Genomic DNA, 19,735 nt, shown 5'->3' with positions numbered 1-19,735 from the left:
CACCAATAATATAAATGTAACTAAGTACTTTTACTCAAGTACTGCGCTTACTGTTAATTTGAGATAAAGGTATTTGTGCTTGAATATTTTTTCATCCCTCTCCCTCTATATTTCTTCTCATACTTTCTTCTATTTTTATTGCCATTACATTTATTGGGTTTTTCCTACTTTAAATTTAATTTCTAGGGCAAGTTACTTTAAATTTCATGGTTTCAGCTCCTTAGTTGTGAAGATTTTTTTTTTTTAATTTATTTTGAGAAATGTTGAGGATATTTATGTATATTTTCCTTATTATTTACGTATTTAAGTACTTCATCGTTGTTAGAAAGTGGTAATTGTGCATTAGGACAGTACATGATCACTTCCTCTGTCACTAATTGAACTAATTTCAAGATTTTTATAACATGGTACTATTACAGCTTACTGATCTGAATGTTTACTTGAATATTCAGATTATTTAGATTCATTTTACGCATTTTATAGGAAAATATTGTGATTGTTACTCGCCTGCATTTATCTGACTGAAAGCTCTAGTTTGGATACTAGTTACCTTTCAGAATAAGATGCAATATAATAGCTTAACCTTTCCAAATACATAAACCAGAGATTCACACCCATTTCTGCCTGTGACCCCTTCAGGTGCTGATTCGATTTTGGTACTGTACAGCTTCTCATGTGGTTAAACAACAAAACAGTTGTTATTTTGCATAAATAATTAATAATAATTAATAATAATGATAATAATTAATACCTGGGCTGTATATAATAATCTCTGACATTAGACTCGAGGCTACTTTAGTTATTTAGTTCCATCTGCTCCTTGTATTGTTTCCTCAGGTGTACCTTTACTTAAAGTAGGCTAAGTAAAAGATTTATAATTAGCTTAGTTCCTCCACCACTTCTTCTAAGTGACACGTTTCCCTTTAGCTCTACTTTGTGGTCACACTTCTCCATTTCAGGCTGCACAAAATCACTTTGCACTTGTGTTTTTGAGGACGAGCTGGGACTCTGCGGGTCTGGGGCCGACCCCGACAGGGCTGCAGGACCACCGTTTGGAAACAGCAGTCCGCTCACACACCCCCATGTGCGGCCAGTAGGAGGGGCCACGTGCTGAGGTGTTCAAGGAAGGTGATGCCGTAAAGGCGGCCAGTGTGTCGTAAACCAGGTGTTGTTTTTTTTGTTTTTTTTTTTTGCGGTGGGAAGGTGATGTCGTAAAGCGGACGGGGGGAGGGAGGGGTGAGGAAGGGTGAGGAGGAGGGAGACACGGGAGGAGGAGGGTGGAGGTGACTCGCGAGCGGCTGCGTTTCAGATTCAGCGAGAGGATCATGGCGGATGGCCCCAGGTGTAAGCGCAGAAAACAGGCGAACCCGAAGCGGAGCAGCGGTAAGTCCACACTCCTCCGGAGCCGCCGCCGGCGCGACCCCGGCCGGGCTGCCTGCGAGTCTCCCACTCGGTGAACTCCTTGTGGAGACTTGTTGGGAGGGAGTTGGAGCTCGTTTCGCAGAGTTTCGGGGGGCGCACGGCTGCGTCCATGCCCCGTGTGGTGGTGTACCGTTATACCTGGCTGGCTGCTCTCTGTCCGCCTGGCGGTGCCAGGGGCCGCCCGGGCGGAGTGAACCGTTATCCGTGCGATAATAACCCGAGGAGCGCTTCACCCTCGAGTGCGGTAGTTTTACTTTTCCCCTCGTTGTCTCTGGACTTTTTCGGCCACTTTTTCCACCCGCAGCCGCACTTGGCGGCAGGTTGCGGGGCTTTCACATAACAACGTGGCCCGTGTGAAACGCAGTTTGGAGTTTAGCGGATGATTTTTTTTTTTTTTTTAGGGCGAGGTTGTTGCGGGGTTAGTTCGGTGCTAACTCGCTGCTCGCACGGCCCCGCACGGTTCAGTCTGTCGGTGTAATTCAAGTGAATGCCACTTTAGCTGTTTTGTTTTGATGGCCAGGTTGGAAATGGTGCAGTTGCGGTGAATGCATGGGATGTTTTGCATGGGTTTTGGTCGGATCCGGTGATGGCAAAAGAGATGGGATGTTTGTTTTATCCCCACTTCACTCCACCCTGCTCCAACTGCAACACCGTATGCTTTTTTTTTTAAATTTAAGGTAAGACTGCAAATTAAGTTGCTTATTATCATAAAGGGACATTTATGCTATGCTCATGCATGCATTTCACCATCATCCACACCAGTTTAGCTTCACTAATCCTGCAAATGTTGTTATTCAACATGGTTTTCTTGTTGTGTAACCTGCAAATTTATCATATTGCAGTTTTTAGACTATTTCTTTTTGCACTTGTACAATCGGGGTTGTGAAACGTTAGCAATACTGAAAATAAAAGTTGTTTTGGCTGCATTGGAGACATCGCAGTGCAATGTTTCTTTCAGTTTCTAAGTGAATGCATGGACTCACAGTATACTTTTGGTATTATATTTACTTTATTAGTATTTGCACATGCCAGACACGGTTGTAGTAATCCTCTACAGGGGGTTTATCCCGATGATCTCATCATAAAATAGGTCAAAATAGGTGTTAGGTGGGTGGGACTTGGTCCTACACAATAAGAGTATCTTTAGCCCACCTGTGATGAAGTCATGGAAATAATATTTAAAGGTAGGTTGGTGTAATAACTTTAAAGTCCCTCATTGGACGGTTCCTTACCTGTACTCCCCCCTCTCACGTCGTATGAACCAATAAAAAAGTAAACCCATATATATAAATATATATATTGGACGGTGTGATGAGGTGTGCGAGTCGAGAGGCTGGAAAGCACCTTTTTTTTTTTCCTCCTCCTGCTGACGACACGACGGTGACTCTGTGCGTCCGCACAGGAGCCATCATCACCACCATCATCATCATCATGTTTACCTGAACGCGGATAACGGGGCTGACAAATGGCCTAGAAATAAACACAAATAACACCTGCGGCTCTCGATCGCTGACGGAACAGGATCCGCTCTCCGGCTCTGTGCATCGTGAGGAGCCAGGAAAAACCTCTCCAAATGTCAACTTGTGCAGGTAGAGATTATTCTTATATATTTTATTTTTTGTAGTTTTCACCGTGTGCCGTACCAGCTTCGTCTGGATGCTCGCCTCCCTTCATTCTCGCGGGATTTATCTCATCCACACGCATTGCTGACCCACTTGTTTGGGTTTTATTTCCCCTTTTTGTGCGTTTTTGTGGACTGGATGCCTCGTTTGGTCGAGTGCACCCTGCAGTTCTATGTGCGTGTGTCTGTACCCAAGAATACGAGCGGTGCACAAGGTGGTTATACCTCTATTTCTTACCGTGCATGTGCATTAACAGCACAGACAGGGGCTCACACCGTCAAACCTCTCGTTTCCATCTATTGTGTTGCGGTAATTCGTTATACAATTTCCTGAGCGGTGTGCGGAAGGGAATGGCGGTCAGTACCATTACTGCAGTGAAGGCGGGGTTGTGCTTAGTGCTTTTTTTCTGGACCGGAGACAGGTACGCAAGGTGATGCAACACCTATAAAGGTGTATTTTAACCGATTTCCCCCGTGATATCCTATTTGAGGATGGTGCTCCTGTGCGTATTATTTCGTTTAATGTCCAAACTGTGACACGTTAAATGAGATTATACGGTGAAAGGAGCGCACCGTGGTCCGTGTAACGGGGCACACAATCAAGATGGCAAATCGTGTTGTGATTAGGTGCGCACCCTTTCATCTGCTAAGAGTGAAAGCCAGTTATGGTTTCAACATGCCTCAGTCCATTTTACTAGACTCCACTTCTCCAATGACACATGCTGCTCGTTCACTTGTTATTATTCATTTATACCAAACAGGAGTCTGTGCTAATGCACCGTGACCTCCAGCCTCACCATGATGAGGCAAACAGCTGCTCTCCTGTCACAATAGTGATTTGTGTTTGTAATGTTTTAACTATTCATATGGTCACTACCTAATACTGCTGCCATGTATTAAAAAGTGAGTAAACACAATATAGATGGGCGTAACTTTAACTTCACCTTGTTTTTCTCAAGTGACTGAGATTCATTTCAATTTACATTCATCATTATGGAACCAAATATGATAATAATTGATTTTTATCAAACATTATTTTGTCAATAACTTGATTAATTCTATCCAATGTATTAATTTTTATAGCATAGAAAAGCAGCTAAGCCTCACATTTAAAAAGCTGGAGCCAGAGAAAGCTTTGCATTTTTGTTAAGAAATGCCTAAAACAATTAATCAGCTATCATTTCCTACAGTGATTAGCTGAGGAATTGTTTGCTGAATCTGGTTTATAATGGGTTAGGTTAGGGTTGCATTTAACAGTTATTTATTGAATAATCTGAGCATAATCTGTCTATAATCATAAGACTTTCCAATTACAGTGATTAAAGAATAGGACAAAATAAGAAAATCTTCATATGGGAGTTCACAAAATCAAAGAATTTTTGTTGATAGGTGACTGAAACGTGATTGCAGATTAATTTCCTATTATCATTATTATAGATGGTGGTCTGAGAACATTACAAAACAAAATATTACACACTTTGTTAGTTGTCCCTAAATGTCAGCACATCACTTACTGGCAGATTATCAGCTGTAGTGAACATGGTAATTAACAATTTAGAATCTTTAATGGTATGTTCTACAGACAGTCACCATCTGACTTCTACCATCCAAACCATAGTGTTGAAGTTGACATGGCATGATTTTGTGGTCTCAGTTGCACAATCATGTTCTAAATGAACGGTTAACAAAGTCATTAGTAGATTTTTATCAGCCACATTAGGTAATCTGTCATCCCTTCTGGTTAGAGGGAGAGTTGTGGGGTTAAAAACAAATCCACTCCAAAGTCAAAGTTATGGAAGACAAACCTCGTCTTTGCTCTTTGCTGTAGTTCCTCTTCTAGTTAAAATATTTGGAAACACATGAAAGGAAATGAATGTAAGCAACAACTCCATTAATATTTAGTTTAATGCTCAGGTGTACATTCATGTCACAAACGTGATCTGATACCCATCTTCAGGTGCGTCTGCACTGTTATATTCGCTGCTGATTTGAAATAGTATTATTTTCACCTTCCAAGTGGTCATGATAGGAGATAGTCAGGTGGCCTTACTGTTTCTTTACTTAAAGTATTTCCCACTTTAACTGTAAACACACAAGTATAAAAGCTTGCTGTAGGCCTGTAGAGACTCTCAGCACAATCCACTTTACCTTTACTGCACCTGCTTTTTTATAATTAAAAGTGTTACACTATACATTTTGGGAAGTAGTAGCATGCATATTACATAAAACAGTTTTATAGAAATCAGACATTCACTATATATATCTACATAAAAGAGCAGAGGATAAGCTGAGAAGTTGTTTTTGTTTTTGACTAAATGAAACTGCAGCTCACTGAGCTCACGTTCACCTTACGCTGGGTGTCTGCACTTGCACTGTAAATGGCAGGTGTCGTTCCTCCACGCACGCTGCCTCTTTCTGCTGTTGCTGCTTTGGTCACCGTTTCGTCATCCAGTGCTTTTCCTCTGGCTTTAATGTGCTTCATGTTTGTGTGTGCACGCTCAGCTAGGCTGTAATCTAACACTGCAATTTAGGGACTACAGGAATGTGGCTTGGTGGTAACATACCTTGTCAGGATAAACAGAGCAGACTACTCCTAGGCTTGGAGCGCTCATACGAGCAGTCTAGCCAGGGCTCGGCGTTCACTGATCTGTGCGCCTGTCCTCTGGAAGCTATTTGAGAAATGGTACTTGGAGTGGGTGTTAGGATAGTTGACTTTGTTTGGGTTCACTTTTTTGATCCCAATTATAGTTGTAAAGTGGATGCATTTTCACATTTCATGACAATCCTCAGTCCTGCTTTTACCTAAATTGCACATGTATGTTTGATAAAATGACTGTAGATGGAGTGTTTTAACTGACAAGTGTAGTGTTTACAACTGATTTGAATGACTTTATTCTGTGACGGCTGTTTTATTTCAGGTCAGTGTGATATAAAAGAGACATTTGATGACATAAAAGTGCTTTGAGTAAAGGAATACTATGTCTCTCTGGTAATAGGCTCTTTGATCAGCTTGCTGTTGTTTGATACATAGATGAGTGGCATCCTTTCTGTGCTTCTCTGTAGATGCTGAAGTATAGTGCAATACAAGCGAGCTTTGCATCATTAGTATGAGGACTGCAGTCTTTTTATTGAGCTTGTTTCTTTAAATCATTTTTGTATCATCATAGTGGACTAGAACCGTTTTTCTGAACCATAACACACAGTGACAAGGTTAAAAAACTCACTAGGGTTCACACAGACACAGTCATTTCAAGGAGATGGTGGTTAAATGTAAAAGCTTCAGCATGTTTTATCCTGTATTAAAGTACAAATTAATAATTTTCTTGATATCATCATAAGGTTCACCAGTAAGTGCCGTTCATTTATTTGCAGCTAACATGCCATGCTATAGGCTGGGTTCATTCTGGTACACTCACTATATTAGTGTGATTTTAAATATTGGATTATAATATACACATTATAAATAATCAGTAGTTGCAGTTACACAAACATAAACTTACAATTTCTTCTTCTGTAATGTGAACATTTACGCACACGACCACCGTTGTTGTCTGTTAGCAGTGGGAATGGGAACTGGTCGTGAGTGCTGTTAGAAGTGGTTGTGGTCAACAGTAGCCGTTAATTGATCCATGACCAACGGTTATTCATGTTACTTTCTCCTTGTGCTAAAGAGCTGGGGGCTACACGTTTGTGTGTGAGTGTGTGTGTGAGAGTGTGTGTGCTGTTTCCCCTACACAAATGGGCCTGTGGAATGACAAAGCACTACAGGATGTCTTTAGCAAGTCAGCATTAACCCCTCCCATCACCTTCTTTGGTCCAAAGGGGGAGGTGCGTCAGGGCTACTGATGCTGCTGCTTTGACTAATTGAGTAGTGTGTGTGTGTGTGTGTGTGTGTGTGTGTGTGTGTGTGTGTGTGTGTCAGACAGAGGAAAGATTGTGCTCTGTTCTTATCTTTATTTTTGAGTCCCTAGTGCACTTAAATGAAAATATTGAGGCACAGTTGCATTTTGAAAAGAAATAATAATAAGGCATTTCTTTCTTTAATTAAGAATCTTAATCAAACGACCTGGACACATTGTGCATGAATGCAACAGCATTCAGCTTGTGAGTATAGTTGGGGTTTGATGATAGTTCAACCAACCTGAATCCAGTGTCCAATTAGTCATGGAATTAAAGTTAGTTAGTACAATTTAAACTACTCATATCAATGCTCTGTGTGGCTCATTGTTGATAATTGCAGTATATCAGCTCTTTTTATGCATGTGCAGTAACAATCATAGTTATTGTCAACTCGAGTAATGAGTTTAATTTTAACTCCACGGCCCATCTGCACTGCTCTGTGTGTGAAAAAGAGCTGAGCCCTGCCTTTAGTATAACATCGACAGAGAACAGAGAAAGACAGAGATGCACGATAAACAGTGACACCATTAGTACTAGATCTGTTGATCTTCTAGTACTGATAAAATGCTCTTAGTCCTCACAAATTGAAAACCAGTTTAGAAGCAGCATCATTGGGAAGTTAGAGACATTTGCACACACATACACAACAATATTTAGTTGCATATGCGAGTGACACGTTTGCACAGTAGAACCCTGGTGTGTGTGTGTGTGTATTAGCATCGAGGTGGGAAACTGCGACTTTCCTCCAGGCTTTACATAACATCACAGGTCTGCTTGTTTGGATTTACATGCATTAAACTGGTGCCTGTGAAGGAAAATCAGCAGTTCCTGCTGATGCTGTGGTGTTTCAATTAGATGACACCGGCTGATAAAGGCACCTTGGCAGATCAGGCATGGAAAGTAAAGGCAGATGACTCAATATAGTCAAACAGCAAAATACACAAAGGTTAAACAGGTTTAAATAATATACGCCCCCACATCTGATCTGTACAGTGTCTCTGCAGTCAAATAAAGTAGGCTGAACTTCTATATGATAATGGTGTAGAGCAAATATAGAAGTCTACTTCATTAGAATGAGATAGAAAAGAAGAGAACAGTGCAGTGGATAGAAATAGTTGTGTCTATGTGTCATTCACACGTCATTTCATTCCAGTGAAAACTTTAAATTTATCTTGTTTTTTTTAAAGCTACAGTATCAAACTCTCTGTGTCTAAACATGGAGAGGGGCGGCTGGACAGAGCAGAGTGGACTGATACCCAGTCTCATGGTAGCACTGGTCTAAGTGTTGTCTTACAGCTTTAAGGTTTCATAAGCCAAATATGGTAGTTTTTTGTTTTTATAGAAAGAACCATTACAGACATTATAGTTTTCATGCAGGTGTGATTTCCCCCAGCAAATCATGAACACTCAACACGAGATCTATTTTTAGTGGTTTTAAAGGAAATGTGCACTGTACTCTGATTTAATATGAAACCGAGGGCCCCCAGTTGTGTCACATTTATCTGAAATGTGCTTGAAATACAAAACCCTAATCTGTCCATATCTTCACTGTGGACAACCCAAACGTCAGATGATAGCCCCCTTCTCAAAAGACTATAATGGCTGTGACTTATAGAAACACAATGTAAATCTGGAGCTAAGAACAAAACACTCAATTGCTAGAAAACAAAGTTTTGTACATAGTCTGTCATGTCACATTTAAAACAGACTATAGTAAACCTAAATCCTGCTCTAAACCTACAATGCTGTTTAAAATTGATGTTATGAAGACATGTTTGCTCACTGCCACCTACGCTGAAAACAAAACCAAATGTGGAACTAGAACTGAAATTTACCTCCAGCACCACCAGTGCATAAAATCTCAGAGGAACTGCCAAACTAGTATGTGTGCTCTCTTTTCTTAAAGGTGTCCTAACCCATTTCCACAAGTAACCTGCTTTGCTGTTTCCTTTCATCGTTCTCATTCAACCACCTGAATATTCATGTGCTCAAGAGGCTCCCATAGCAGCGAACAGCTAAAACCTTAATCTGCTAGCCAAGCCAGAGCTGTGAAAGACAGCCTGTGGAGAGAGAGCCCAGTTTATTTTGCTGCTGCTGATGACCAGCATCCACCTCAGATAATGCATATGAAGTAGTTTGTGTGATAAAAAATTTCCCCTATTACTAAACCTGTGCATTAGCATGAATGTTAAATGAGTTTATAGCCAGGTATGGGTAAATGTTTGTGTGAGTGTGTTGGATGTGTGTGCATGCAGACCACTGTGCATCAAAAGAAAGAGTCCCATTCAAACTTTGTGTGTGTGGGAGAGGGGGAGCTCTCTTTCACACTCAGCTGGTGGGAAACTCCTGTCCCTCTCCTTTGGTGGTGTTACAATTTGCATATCCTGCTATCCTCCATTGTTTCTTTCTCTCCTGCCGCCATGAGAAGCAGAACAGAGGCTGTAGGCTCCTCGAACTCAAAGGAAATCAGTGAAAAACGGAGGCCGAAGCTGCCGTCTGTCTTCAGGTGTAATGCTGAGCCACAGCAGAGGCCGAGTCAAGATGTAGCGTTAGTAATTAAGTAGAATAAGTAGAATAACACTTCATTTTGACAGACTACTCAGGCTTTTTTGATGCATATTTATTTCAGCATCCCTAAGAAAACATAAAGAGTAACCTTGATTTAAGAAAAGTTAAGGTCAGTCACATTGTTGGAAATAGGTGCAAAACGTTTATGTTGTAACTCATCGAAAAAAAATGATTCTGTATTTTTTGTTTTACCTTTAAATAGCACTGTACCAAGTTAAAAATGTTGCTTTGCACAAGTGGCATGGTATATTCCCGTCCATGCATGCACTAGTGCCTTTTTACACTATAAGATTATGTTTATAGGAATGTTTTGTTACTGTAACAAGCCAAACTACTTTTTATTTTAACAAATCAAAGCTATATGAAAACACTTACCAAATCAAATAATTGTTTTAAGATTCAAATGTATTTCTGGTTGAATCAAGCTTGAAGTTACAAGTAAAACCTACTGTAGGACCTGCCAAGGCAACCTCCCAGCAGCCCCACTGGTCTCAGGAGACATAAATCATGAGCGGTGGACAGGTGGGTTAGGAGGGGACTGGATCAGTAAAGACACCCCAGAGACCTCAGAGGGCACAGCAGCAGCAGGATAGGTGGGAGTGGAGTGGAGAATTGGATTAGAAGCACAGTCAAGTGATTTATTTTTCCTCTTTTACGCTGTGGCTGTTTTTTCAGGCCTTTTTGTTTGTTGTGTCTATAAAATAAGACATAACCCTCACTGTTTAAAAACTAAATGGTTCGCAAGCATTGGTTAAGTATCTTCAATTTGCACACTTTTAAATGAATTCAGCCATGCTCACAGTATCTCTCTAGGGTTTTTTGGAAAGTAACTTGGGGGGAAAAAAGCATGTTCTTACAAATCTCCTGTTCACACATACTCAAAATGAAAAACCCTCTGTCACTTCTCATGAGTCTAAAGCTGTGTAGCATTGACTTGGGCATCTACGTACTCTTATTAGGCTATTTTGTGCATAAATGCTCAGCAGCGTTGGAGTGTTTGGACTGCTCTACTCACTGAGCCACAGTCACCGGAGGTATTTTCATATTTAAGGCACCAAACAGTTAGGTCGGTAGCCTGATAACTAATAAAATGAGTAGTCATTTGCAAGTGTACCATGAATTCCATGAGATTTGATGATCTAGAAACAACTGTTTCAGTCAGTCAGCTAATAATGATACAACTGTCAATAATGTACTGCCGCACTGTTGCTCTATTAAGCTTTCTGGATATGTTACTCTTTATTTATTGTGATGTTAAAATAATTTTATAGTTGGATGGAGACAACACTGTTGTGTCTCTGCTTGTCTCTCCTACAGAGCAGGGTGGATGGTGGCTGAACACGTTGAAATGGAGCAGAGGATTTGATTAGAGATTGACTAGAGACGTGGAATGAAGATTGTCTTTTTGTGTTGCTCCTCCGTCCTGAGTCTTGTGGGCTTGATTTGCAGTGCAGTGAGCCGGAGGGATGATGCATGATGCTTGTAAAGGTGAATGCTGTGAAGAAAAAAGGATGGGAGGTGGAAGACAACTCTTGCGTGCAAACAGAGTATGTAGGCCTAATCAAATCCGTTAATATACTGTCAGTGTAGATTTAGATTTGTTTGATGTAGGAGAACATTAGGAGTCATGCCTTTTAAATCATGCAACCAAATTCATGGTCGAGTGAAAGAGAGAGCTGGAGAGGCTGAAAGAAAGCGAGTGTTGTTATTGAATTACAGGTGATGGCTGCTAATTGGGCCCTTCAGAGGCTGTGTGTCTGTTTGTACAGTGTGTGTGTATTCAGTGTGAGTGTGTGTGTCCTGCTCTAGGGATGCAGAGTTGATAAAGCTGTTAGAGTAAAGTGTGGGGCCCCAAAGCGCTCCTTGAGTGCCATGCTTTAGAGGTTGTCTTGTCCCTACGGAGGAGAGCTAATGGAGGCCACCCAGCTCTGATGAATTCCACCCAGAGTGGATGGATAGAGAGAAAACACAGCCAGGGTGATGCTGCTGTAATTGAGGCGGCTGCTGAGCAAGAAAAAAAAAAAAAATAGTGCACAGTTTTTGATGAGCTGTAGGCTTGAAGCAACACGTTTGTACCAGAGCTGTGATAATAACGGCATCACCACCTCTCAGTAGTTCTAGGCAGGTGTTGATAGGGTCTGAAAGTCACACTGCACAAACCCTTTATCTGAATATATATTATTTTACTATCAGTGATTCATATGACTCAAGTCACTCCATGAAACAGTAAAAATATGATGCTCTATGTCAGATTTGCAATAATTGTCAGTAGTAGTAACATTCATACATTTGTATTAACTCAATAATACAACTTACTGCAGCTAAAGTAGCCATGACATGAAAGTCATATTGCAATATTGTGGCTGCTGCAGTTTTGCGATTGAGACATAATAAGCAAATGGTCTATACATAGTTTTCTTGCTTTTGCTATTAAAGGGATCTGAAAAATCTAATGACACAGGAGCTAAATCCTAAACGCTGCACACTGTAAAGTCAAGTGACTATCCTACTAATTAACTCTGACCTGTGCTAATTAGAACGGCATAGATTACTGCATGTGGCTTCCATCTGTGAATGATCATTACATTATTGTAAGCTTTGATCGCAAGGACAGTTTAACATATTCCTCCAATTTCTGTGTTTCGTTATCGCTCGAACTTCCAACTGATGTTCCCTTTGCATTAGATTATTTTTTTTCTGCTGAGTGTTCATGATCTCTGCTGCCACTGAGAATGCCACTGTGCTGTTGATCAAAGCAGTTTTGGCACAGCGTTGCTGCTGCAGCGTGTGTCAGCTGTTCGGTCTACAAGAGATTTGGGGCAACAGCACTGCAGACATCCTCATCTATTTTTGTTTTTTTGTGTTTCAGTGTGATTTTGGCTCTCTGTCGTCAATCTGGCAAACGAGTGTGCAACACCTTCATGTGTATTTGTGTACATACAGTACGTATGTATATCACAGCTGCTGTCAGACTATTTGCATCAACATACTTTTATACAATCACTTTTAAGTTTCATGTTTTGTGTGTGATTGTTTCCTTCTATATTTTAAGGAGGTATGTTTGTTATGACAGGATGTGAGTCAGGGGTCTGCTGCATGGCTTCAGTGGTGGTTGTGTGCACTGGCCTATTTTTGAATGGAATATTAATTTACTATAGTTAAAGGTGTCATTCCTGTTACACTATGCTTGTGTGTTGTTTTCTTAGTCCACCAATGCTGGATGAAGAAACATTTTTGGTGTCTTCACACCTGCCTAGGTAAGCTGTCTTTTTCACTTTGCACAGTGAAGTATAAACATCAGATGTCAAATCACATTAGCGGTCCGGACAAGTTTCAGTTTATCTGAACTGTTTTAAGACACGATAAGGAAGTGACGGCATTCAAAGTTGAATGGTGTTCTTAGTACAGATAAGGATCTGTTGAAGGTCCGGCTTTCTAATAAATGTTGTAATAAACTGATAATTAACAATTTTGACTTTGGTCCTAAAATATTGTATTAGCAGCATTACGTCAATTTATCTGTTGACCTTTGGAAACCAGTGTAGTCAGTGGGTGAAAAAGTTTAATTTTCTGCCCTCATCCAGGTCTGACTGAGCTGCAGTTTTCCTTTTTGGGTTATCACTGTAAAAGAATTGGCACAGGTGCAGCTCCAAGGCTGCAGCTTTAACATTTTGACTGGGTTTCATCAACATAGTTTGTTTTTCCCTGTAGTTCTCATGCAACAGGCATCTTAATGTGAGCTTTGAGATGTTTGGAGTTAATCTCACCAACCTGTAGTGAACCTGTGTTCAGCCCCAACTGAAAAGAACGGCAGGCTTACAGCCATAAGTTAGAACTTAAATCTTTGATTGGTACCTCTGATTGTTGATTGGTCAGTAATAATATGATAATGTGTGTTGAATCTGATTGCTATAAAAACAGATTTAAATAAGTCTGTTTTCGATGTATTATTTTGTTTTCCTTAAACAATAATTTCCTTGAGATGAACCCTTGCAATCTTCTGTCCATGTCAAGACAAGTCCTGTCTGTTTATGTACACAGTGCCCTCATCAGATATAAAAGCAAACTCTGGTGTGTGTGTGTGTGTGTGTAGCCTTCCCAATGTAGCAGGTGTGGCTGCCCCATTACAGGTCTCAAATACCACCTGACACCGTTACAGCAGACAGGCTTCGATATAAAACCTCCTCCCATGGTGTGAGCCTGTAGCCCTTCAGCACAATTATATTATACCGCACTTCAGGGGAGGAAAGCTACACCCAAACCCAGGACCTCTTAACAGACCAAGCTGGTCTGAACACACATACTTTCTGTGAAGCTGCGTCTTATGACTTAAATTTGATCTGTTCGGAGTTCTGTATGTAAAGCACTTTGTGCCCGGCCTGTTCTCTTCAATGTGCTTCTGCAATTAATTTGGTTTGACTTTAGTTGGCTTCTTTTTAGAACTCTTAGATAGATCATTTGCAAAGGTTATAATGTCCAAAACACACACACAGCTATTTTAATAAGCAAACCTTTAGAAGCTTTAAGTGTGTATGAAATGTATATTTGCAGGCCTATGTGCCTGGAGTTATATCCTCTGTATCATTCATTATTTTTGCTTACTGGTCTTGTTTGTGTCCAGAAGTTCATGTAATTATAAATATTTGTCTGACGTTCACCTGTGTGGCATTCGCCTCTTTGCTTCCTCGCCTCAATGACATTTCAGTAGACTTGTGGTGTGAGCATACTTGACATTTTGCTAAACTGTGTTCGGAAGGTCCTGCCTGTCCCTGTTTTCCTTCCCCCTCCTCCCTGCATTGTGTGGCTGGGTAAACAGGCGCACACACACATACTTATATCCTTACAGACTGACTATACTGTACATCTTGGGAGTTTGCTTTGTATGCCTGCAGGCTTAGGATTATGCTTTGTTTTTTATTGCCTACCCGGCACAGAGCAGCCTTGAGTTGTTTATATTTGATGTTTTCCCTAAACACACCTGTAAAAGGAAAGTAGGCTAGCATCTCATTATACCCTCAAAACATGCCAGCATTTTCACAGTTTGTACATGGAGCATCTGTAATGCTTAATCTTTTCTGTGTCTAGACATGAGGAATTGCGTAGATGGTGTGAGGACCATAACCTTTGTCATTTATACTAAACATGCTGCTGTTATGTACTAGGGTTAAGTTCTTTGAGAATATTATGCCTGTGGCTGTGCCCCCTTCAATCATCTTAGAGGTTCAGATGAACTGTTAATCCAGTGTCTGATAGCATATGGAGATCACCCCCTGCTCTGTTCCTCTGCCATTCAGACATGAATGGCACTGCCAACTCACTGGTACCCGGGCACAGTCCCATCTCTCAGCTTGACGCTCCCCTCGCTGACAGCCGTTCAATGCAAGCTAGATAGCCGCCCGGCATCCAGACGGCAGCGGCATGGTCTTCATTTAGTGAGGACAAAACTACCGTGCCAGCTGAGGCTATGTGCCAAAGAGCTGCCTGCAGTGCTTGCCACAGCTGCTGCCAATGCCTGACATACAGTAGATGGGCAGTTTTGTCCTGACAGTGCCAAAAATGCAGTGGACTGATTAAATAATGCGATGTAAGATGGTGGGATGGTGAGAAGTTGTGTGGTGGATTTGGAAGATGGAGATATCGGTAGTGGGGAAAGGGAGGGGAACAACTGCAAGCCTGTCTGTTTTCCATCTGCGTCCTGATTATGAAATCAAGCTGCTGACTGGATACACAGACCCATTCATAAAGACTTAATCTGAAAGGAAGTTGTGACTTTGCAGTTACACGGGTGGTTTAGTTCAGTGACTACAGTATGGTAATAATAACACAGTGGATTGTGTTACTAAAATTCTGAATTAGAGTAATGTTGTAAATGATTCTTGACAAACTAATTAATTTTCTGGTAATTACCTAAGCTTGTTTTTGGTTTTCTATGTGTATGTTTTGTAGTTAAGTGAGCTGTTGTTTTTGTTGTGGATTACTCTAATCAAAAAACCTGAGTAAATTCTAATACACAAAGACGCTTTGACTGTAATGTGTATTTCTGAAAGAAACAGTCATTTAGGATGGATTGTGACTTATCATTAGGAGATTTGACTCGATTGCTCTAAAGTGTGTGCAACTTTGAAAGTAACTTCTAAGTTTAGTTCTTATTGAGAAAAGTGTCTCTGTATCACAAAGTTAATCAGTGATGTAAACTTGAAGTTCACCTCTGTTTTTAACGTGACGGCAATTATAGCTCAGAATGTGTTCAGTGGCACGTTTACCCTAAATCTCAGATCAGACCCACATGAGCTTTGCCTGGTCGAGTTCCTTTTTTTAGCACAACCTAACCAAGTGAACCATAGCACAGATACAGAACTGCTCACGGCGATACACGCTTTCTCCCACAGGCTAGCTTCCAAACAGACACAGTAATCTCTCATAGAGATGCTGCTAAATGCACGTCATGTTTTGCAGCATGCTTAGCTTTAACTGATGTTGAGCAGTTTGTTGTAACCAACACTAGTCTACACTTTTGTGACCTATTTCCCAATGAGTTTTTTGCCAGAGAGAGAGTGTGTGTGATATGAATACTAAGCAGAGTTCAACAGTGAGAATAGGAGGAAAATGTAGCTCTGCTGGTAGTGAGTATGAGATCATGAGTGCTACCTGCTGGGGCATAAATCAGGCTCACAGCGATTATTATTGATAAGATGGAAGTGTTTTTCCCTGTTAGAACTCACAGTGACTAATGTAAGGGGAGAGGAGAGAATAATTCAGCTGGAAGTTTCTTTCCAAATTGAGAATCCCACATTTTTTCCCACACATGCTGCCTGAAACAAATCAAAGAAAAAATAATCATGGCTTAAAATGAAGCAACCACCATTTGTGTGAGCTGTAGTTTATTGATCCATATTGCATGCATTATAAGCATGTCTGGAAAATCAGGGTGTGAAACAAAGATGGGGGCATAGTAGAGTCCTCTACTCTGCACTCTAGCTGTCACTTGAGCACCCGGACAGGGTGAAGCTCAGGGAGTAATCAGAGTATTATGTGTGATTAAAGAGCTAATAAATTGACCTGAACGACATTTCTAGTGTGAACACCCAACAGTCTTGGAAGGATGGTCTATGGAGACAGTATTAAAATGCAAAGTAGAAAAACAGCACAAGTCAAGTACCAGATATTTATTTCTCAGAAGTGTTTTCTTTTCCTAGTTTGACTCGTAGTACCTACTGAGACTGACAGGATATTAACCTTGCTACACCTAGCAGAGATCAACCCCACCCCCACTTGCAGTGTAGAGTGACAGGAAAGACGGAAGACAGGGAAAGGGGGTTGGTGGTGGTGTTAAAGGTCTCACGGGTGTCCTGAACCCACTGCATGGAGAGCACGTGGAACAGCCTTGGCAGATCTTTTCTGTCAGTTTGTTGTGTGATATTGTCCAATCTAATACTTGATTAATGCCTGATAGAGAATTCCTCCTCTTGCTCACAGAGGTCACAGGTCAGGATCAGCTGCATAACAGCCGCTCTGGAACAAGTAGGGATTTACTATCAAGGACACTTCAGTAGTTTTGTTGGTTGCCAGTTGGCTGGACCCAGCTGTTTCCTCAGCCGACAGTGTCCTTCCACTAACCACCAGAAAAACGTCGATATAAGATCTAACAGTTAGCTTAATTGGTTGATTGAAATAATCAGCAGCTGGATGATAACTTGAGATGTGTTATTCAGCTAGTGTCACCTCCATAGCAGCTGCTCCACAGTAAACGTCCATACCATCCTATAAGAAGCAAGGTCTTTCTACACAGTATGAGCAGCTAAAGCTGTAACTAGCTTAGTTACAGTATGAAATCATAGTGCACGCTAGCAGCCAAACAGGAGAGGAGGTTGTAACTGTGCCTGAATGTTTCACTGTCTTCACAGTCAGCACCAGATCTGAGAGTGTTGCAGCACACAGTTGCTCCAGCAAATTATCATTTGACTGACTGAACTGAGCTGATCCGCCCAGAAGCCTAAAGTTATTATAATTTCATAGATGACTCAGAAAAGCATCCAATCCTCACACTTTAGTGAGCAGCAGTGCACTTTTGTCTTGTTTTTCGTCTGATTCTGTGTTTATTTAGAATAAATATTCAGATATTTTTTAGTCTTTGCTGTGGATATGTTCTGCCCCTTCACTGAGATTCTACTGAAACTCAACAAACAGGTATAACATTTATTAATTATAAACCTTGCTGAGACTCTGTTGTTGTAGGTAATATTCACCACCCAGTGTAATTACACGGTTGTTCTGGTTCAGGTATTGTGTCACGTTGCTGTACTTTGTTTTTTTTTTAATCCAAGGAAAGTTTACTCAGCACACAAGCTCAGCAACTACAGCCCGGTTTACATTCACACAGATGGACACATTCAGACCTGAAAACCACCCAGTATAATCACAGTCTGCTATTTTTCCACTCACTGGAGAACTTGAGCAGACATTAAGTTTAGATTTGTATTGAAAAAGCACGAAAATGTACAGTAACCTATATTGTATCATCTGCATATGGTCTGCATTTTGTAATGCTTTGCCTCTTATGCAGTCACATGTTTTGATGATTTATTATCACCAAAGTCTGAAAACCTGACATCCATCTTCTAGATGTTTAATTTGAAATGACTGGGAAACAGGAACACAGTGAAATGTGATTACCTGTTGACAGCCAGTGATTGAAAAGTTCTCTCTGACCTATGCCCTGAGCTGAGTTATTAATGTTAAGCTTGCAGCAGGAATGGAGGTTTCCTCCACTCCACAAAATACAAAAAAACACTGTGCTGTGATGTTATTGGGTCAAATGCTAATGCTGAGGATCCAAAATGCAGTGATGACCTAGATTTGCTCTCATCAGTACCTGTCACTCCAGCAGAACAACAGAGGATCCTAACTGGCTGCGAAATCAAATAACAAATCCCCTGTAGCTCAGATGTTTTATAAAAGTGTCATCCGCTGCATGTCTGCCAGCTTGTTTTTTGGTTTGTTGATCATAAGGCACACCACACAGCGTCTGCGTATGGCAGTGGCAGGGAAAGTGTTGCGTAGGCACATTTCACAGCAGTGTAGGGCTGGATAATAAGCTGGTTAGAGGACTTCCCATTCCAGATGCGCTCAAGATCTGACAGCCAGCAGAGAGTAGAAAGATTGTTAGTGGGGTTTTACTGTGACATTTTAACTAGCTAGCTAACATTGATATTCTAATTGACTTTCTAATTGAGTGTAGAATAAATTGCTATTCATGAAAGAACAGAAATAGAAAATGGGGAGGTGTGACAAGCAAAGCAAAGCAAATCACTGTTGAAATGAGGTCTGTGTCCTCCTAAGAACTTTTATTTCCAGGAGACAACACAAGTAGTACCTAGCTGCATTGTATTTTTCTAACATGTAAGCTACAGTATTACTTTTTTAAAGTGTACTTGCATCTGAGAACAGTAATAGTGAACTGTTGTATAGAATTAGTTGATATTTTATAAACTGCCTGATGGTTAGGACATTGCGGACCAAAGGTTTTACTGCATTTGCTTTCGTCAATCTCTGTAACGGATAGTATCACAAATGCTGCAGTCTGCATGTTAACACTGTAGTCTGGGTATATAGTATGTGCCAGTGATGTTTGTCTTGGTAGTCATCCGTGTTTAATACTTGAAATTGTAAGTACATTTCCTACAAGTACTCACAGTACGTGGGAATTTCCCAAAACATTTTGGCAGATGACTCAGGCTGGAATACAAAACCTCATGTAATGCTACTGTGTAAATTGATTTATGTTTAAATGATCGAGAGCAGCCACAGCTCTATGCACTGTTGCATTTCAACCACAAGCTAACTGCCCTGCTTTCTTTTCACCTCCATGTGACTAAAGAGCATGTGCTCAGAAGTTTCTCCTCCCCCCGAACACACAGACTTGTCCTGCCCTCTTCTCCTCCCGTGAGGTAGCCTCTCCATGCTTTGTTGCCGCTTGTTCCCAGTCAATGGGCATAAGCGGCCGTGCAGTGACCTTTCTGACCTCTTTAGTGGTGATTGGTGCAGCGTGGCTCTTGGCTTGGCTGCACTCTTTGCTTTCTGGCCTCTGGTCTTACACTGAAACATGACTGCTCACTGGGGGGTGACAGAGGATGTTGGCAGCTATCAGCATTTTGGACATCAGCTGCACATGTTTATACTTAGACATGGTCAGAACAGATTTAACATTTTATGCGTTGGTAGCAC

General features: G+C 41.0%; 1 protein-coding gene across 3 annotated transcripts in view; it reads left to right on the top strand.

Moving 5' to 3' along the window:
- The first annotated feature begins 1,281 nt into the window (after window positions 1–1,281).
- zeb1a (zinc finger E-box binding homeobox 1a) overlaps window positions 1,282–19,735 on the top strand; it is a 45,406-nt gene continuing 26,952 nt past the window's right edge. Inside the window, exon 1 of one of the 3 annotated variants that reach the window (XM_026374552.1) lies at window positions 1,282–1,383. In XM_026374552.1, the coding sequence (XP_026230337.1) occupies window positions 1,326–1,383 (58 nt within the window). In that variant the 5' untranslated portion in view covers window positions 1,282–1,325. Of the gene's footprint in view, window positions 1,384–2,810; window positions 3,012–19,735 lie in introns of those variants that run through there. The other 2 variants (XM_026374553.1, XM_026374554.1) reach the window with 2 other exon arrangements.

The sequence above is a fragment of the Anabas testudineus genome, chromosome 17 (genome assembly GCF_900324465.2).
Source record: "Anabas testudineus chromosome 17, fAnaTes1.2, whole genome shotgun sequence".
NCBI lineage: Eukaryota > Metazoa > Chordata > Actinopteri > Anabantiformes > Anabantidae > Anabas > Anabas testudineus.
Note: the sequence above shows the minus strand (reverse complement) of the source record. Positions and strands in the feature narration are given on the sequence as shown.